The sequence below is a fragment of the Spinacia oleracea genome, chromosome 3 (genome assembly GCF_020520425.1).
Source record: "Spinacia oleracea cultivar Varoflay chromosome 3, BTI_SOV_V1, whole genome shotgun sequence".
Classification (NCBI taxonomy): Eukaryota; Viridiplantae; Streptophyta; class Magnoliopsida; order Caryophyllales; family Amaranthaceae; genus Spinacia; species Spinacia oleracea.
The window spans coordinates 74,051,149-74,055,016 of record NC_079489.1 but is presented as its reverse complement, the minus strand read 5'-3'; the positions used below and the strand labels follow the sequence as shown (position 1 = coordinate 74,055,016).

General features: G+C 38.4%; 1 protein-coding gene across 1 annotated transcript; it reads left to right on the top strand.

The window, feature by feature from the left end:
- The first annotated feature begins 305 nt into the window (after positions 1-305).
- On the top strand, positions 306-3,171 carry LOC110804697 (protein FAR1-RELATED SEQUENCE 5-like). Its single transcript, XM_056839253.1, has 4 exons — positions 306-434; positions 534-1,572; positions 1,732-2,876; positions 2,962-3,171. The coding sequence occupies exons 1-4, from the start codon at positions 306-308 to the stop codon at positions 3,169-3,171; spliced, it is 2,523 nt and encodes an 840-aa protein (XP_056695231.1).
- Positions 3,172-3,868: the final 697 nt, after the last annotated feature.

Below are 3,868 nucleotides of genomic sequence, written 5' to 3'. Positions count from 1 at the left end.
AAATCAATATATGAATTTTTCATATTCAATTAATGAATTAGGGTAATCAGTTATTGATAAATTGCAATTAAGTTTTGTACTTGAGCAAAACAAATTATGAGCAAAACAAATTATTGGTAATTTGTAAGAATTGAGGCATGATTATTAATTAAGTGTGAATTATAATAATCTGTATTGATAATTAAATAAGTGGGAATGTATAAGCCTTGAGAATGGATAATGATTTTTAGGTATTGAAATCTTTGTTAGGGTTAGGGTTTTGAAAGGGGTTTTTACTTAATTGAAATGTAAAATGTTGCAGAAATATGGTTGAATTTGTTGGGAATGATAATGAGGATGTAATTGAGGATGTAATTGAGGAAGTACACATTACGGATGATGAAGAAGAAAATGGAGCCGATGATGATGTAGTGAGTCCTCCATTTGTTGGGATGGTATTCTAGAGTTGGGAAGAAGTGGATACGTACTACAAAAGGTATGAGAGACAACAAGGATTTGGCATACTCCGTGCTGCAGGGTCGTATGTGCAAAAGGGGGGGGCAAAATCTAAGGAACTGAGGGGATACTTGTGGAAATGTGAATGTTATGGTCGTGCAGTGTATAGGCGTCGGGTTGAGGGGAAAAGGGTTTACTCAACTAGGGATGAGCTTGGCACCAAAAGGTCAAAGAAATGTGATTGCCCTGTTCTAATGTATTGCAACAGGACCAAGGATGGGGAATGGGTGGTTAAAAGGGCAGTTAATGAGCATAAGAACCATTGTCCAACACCGAGGAAATCTAGGTATGTTCCTAGGTATCGACAGGAAGACATCACCTCTCTTGTAAGGAGGAAGTTGTTTAATGACTACAACTCGGGTGCTAACGTTCCTCAGATATTTAACTGTCTAGCTAGCGAGAGGAATGGAGTTGAGAACGTGACATTCACCAAAAAAGATCTTCAAAACATCATTGCTAGGGATAAGGCAGAAAAGATGAAGGAGGGAGATTGGAATGCAATGTGGAAGTACTTTAAAGCGATGTCTACTGACAATGAAAATTTCTTTCACAAGCATAGGGTGGGTGAGGATAACATATTAAAGGATATGATGTGGGTAGATGCTAGGAGTAGAGCTGCTTACGAAGAGTTTGGAGATGTTGTAGTGTTTGACTCCACCTACTTAACAAACGAGTATGACTTGCCATTTTCTAACTTTGTTGGGGTTAATCACCATGGTCAAACCATTCTGCTTGGGTGTGCATTGTTATCCCATGAAGATTCAGAGACCTTTGAATGGTTATTTACCGAGTGGTTGTCATGTATGTCTAACAAAAAACCCATTGGTTTTCTTACTGACCAAGACGATGCCATGAGGAAGGCCCTACGAGAAGTAATGCCTGATGTCCGACATCGATGGTGCTTGTGGCACATACTTACCAAGTTCAGTCACAAACTTGGAAAATACAATGACTATGAGCTGTTCAAAGTTGAGCTTCATAATGTGATTTACAACAGCCTTACCAAGAATGAATTTGAAGTGCAATGGACTGATGTAATCAAGAAGTATAAACTGGAGGGTGAGATTTGGCTTGCAGGTAATTCCATAATTATATTTTTCATTATTTCATATATGGTACATTAATTAAAAAACCATATGGTACATTTTCATGTAGACACACATTTTCCTGCAGAAAAAACAGACCTTAAGATGTTCAAGACTTGTTTATGTTGATTTCCTTTTGCTACTATTTCAGGATTATACCATGGAAGGGAAATGTGGGTGCCTGCATTTATGAACGGGATGTTTTGGGCTGGAATGAAGAGCACTCAAAGATCCGAAAGCATAAACAGGTTCTTTGATGGGTTCGTTGATAAGCACACTCGATTGTTTGAGTTTGCTCCATTTTATATTAAAGCAGTGGAATCTAGAGCTAACGATGAGCAACAGGCTGATGCAGCTGACCAAAGGGCAGTTCGCCCGTTGGCCACCCAATTTAGTGTTGAGAGAGCCTTTAGAAAGGTGTACACAGATGCAAAATTCCTCGAGGTTCAAGAGCAGTGCAATCTTGTACTGTACCTTACTTCTCTTGAGACTACTATGGTGTCAGCTGAAGTTGCACATCATAAGCTGGAGGACAGAGTGTGGGTGTTGTGTAAGGAAACCCGCAAGGAATTTTCAACAAAGTACAGGCGGAATTATATCGTGCAGATAAATTTGGAGACTAAATTGGCGGAGTGCGAATGCAAGCTGTTTGAAAGTGACGGTATACTTTGCAGGCACATTATAAAAGTGTATGACATGCATGACATTCAAGATGTCCCAGATGTTTGTATTCTTCGTAGATGGAGGAAAGATGTGTCAAGGAAGCACTCGCGCGTGAAGGTGGTGTACCATGATCCAAGTAAGACCGAAGATGTCATGAAGCATGATAAATTAATGCTAGCATACGAGCCAATCAGTTTGAAGGCGTCAACGAATCCCGAGTGCATTAAAATCGTGATGGATACATTGAAGGTGTTGGAGAAGCGGTTGGATCAACAGTTGATTGGTGTGGAAGATATGGATGCTGATGAGACACAGGATGATGTTGGTACTCCTGGTTTGTCTCAAACCAACAAGAAGAGGGCAACTACTCCAAAATCTGTTACCAATGGGTGCAGTCAAACCAAAAACAAGAGGACCACCAAAAGTACCCCTAAGTCTGTGAACAAACGAAACAAATGTGCAACACCTCCTGATAACGTCATGGTGAATGATCTTGTGGCAAGAAATAAACCACATAGGACACCAAGTTGTAGGCACCATTCTTGTGTTGAGCCAAAAAAGAAAACACCCATAAGGAGAAGGAGAAGCAAAACAAATGATGTTGCTGGTTGCTCACAGGAACCTCCCACGCAGGTATTACAAATGTATTTATAGTACTTGTTACGTTGCAGTTCATATGTCCAAACCATTAACTTTGATTTGACTTATTCTTATTCAGGGCGCTGATGATGTTGAGTTGACACACACTTCTGCTGGGGGTATTGAGATGTTATCTCAAGATGGGTCAGTTGGGTATTTCACCAGCATAGTTGGAGGAGATGATGGACTTGACATTGTTGGTGATGTTGGTGATGTTGGTGATGATGGACTTGGACTTGACAATGTTGATGATCTTTTATGCCGAAATTCTCTTGGGTGGGATAAGTGATTTTCGAAGTCAAAACTATGAAGAGGAAAATAGGTTTAACAATGAAATTGTTTATGTGTTGTTGTTCATTTCAGATATTTGAATGATCTATATGTATGTGTTTCTGTGTATGTGTTTGAATGGGATAGAATCTATATTTATGTGTTGTTATTACCACAACTTTGCGATCCTTACTGTCATTCTTCAAGACTTAAAAAGTACTAATAAACCTAATTTGGTACAAATACTGTACCAAATACAGCACACATAACCCAATTTGGTACAAAAATTCCAAAATCTTTAACAAAGATACCCTAATTTGGTACAACAAATGTAACAAATTCAACATGCGTGGGCTGTATTTGAATAGCTAGGGTACCAATTTTTAAAAGTCCCTAATCCATACTTAATTTTTAAAAGTCCCTAATTAGTGTCCAGTAATCCATACTTAATTTTGTTGTATTAAATCTATGCCCTTCCATTTTTTTGAACCTGTTTTTGAAAAAATACGTTTAATGTGTAGAACCGACATGTACAAATAAAATGCCTAACCCTAACCCTAAACCCTCAAACCCTAAAGTAATTACCTATAACCGATATGTACAAATGACAACGGATCTATATCGATTTTCTTTTGTAAGCAATTCGGTTGGTGATGCGGGAATTCATTTCCGATTGGGAGAATATTTAATAATTCCCAATTCATTTCCGTTTTCGA

What these genes read in the sequence shown, in the direction of transcription:
- LOC110804697 (XM_056839253.1), top strand. Translation starts at nt 306, where the DNA reads ATGGTTGAATTTGTTGGGAATGATAATGAGGATGTAATTGAGGATGTA. An exon ending in GGGTGAGATTTGGCTTGCAG is followed by an intron (nt 1,573 to 1,731) that starts GTAATTCCATAA and finishes CTACTATTTCAG; the next exon opens with GATTATACCATGGAAGGGAA. An exon ending in CACAGGAACCTCCCACGCAG is followed by an intron (nt 2,877 to 2,961) that starts GTATTACAAATG and finishes ATTCTTATTCAG; the next exon opens with GGCGCTGATGATGTTGAGTT.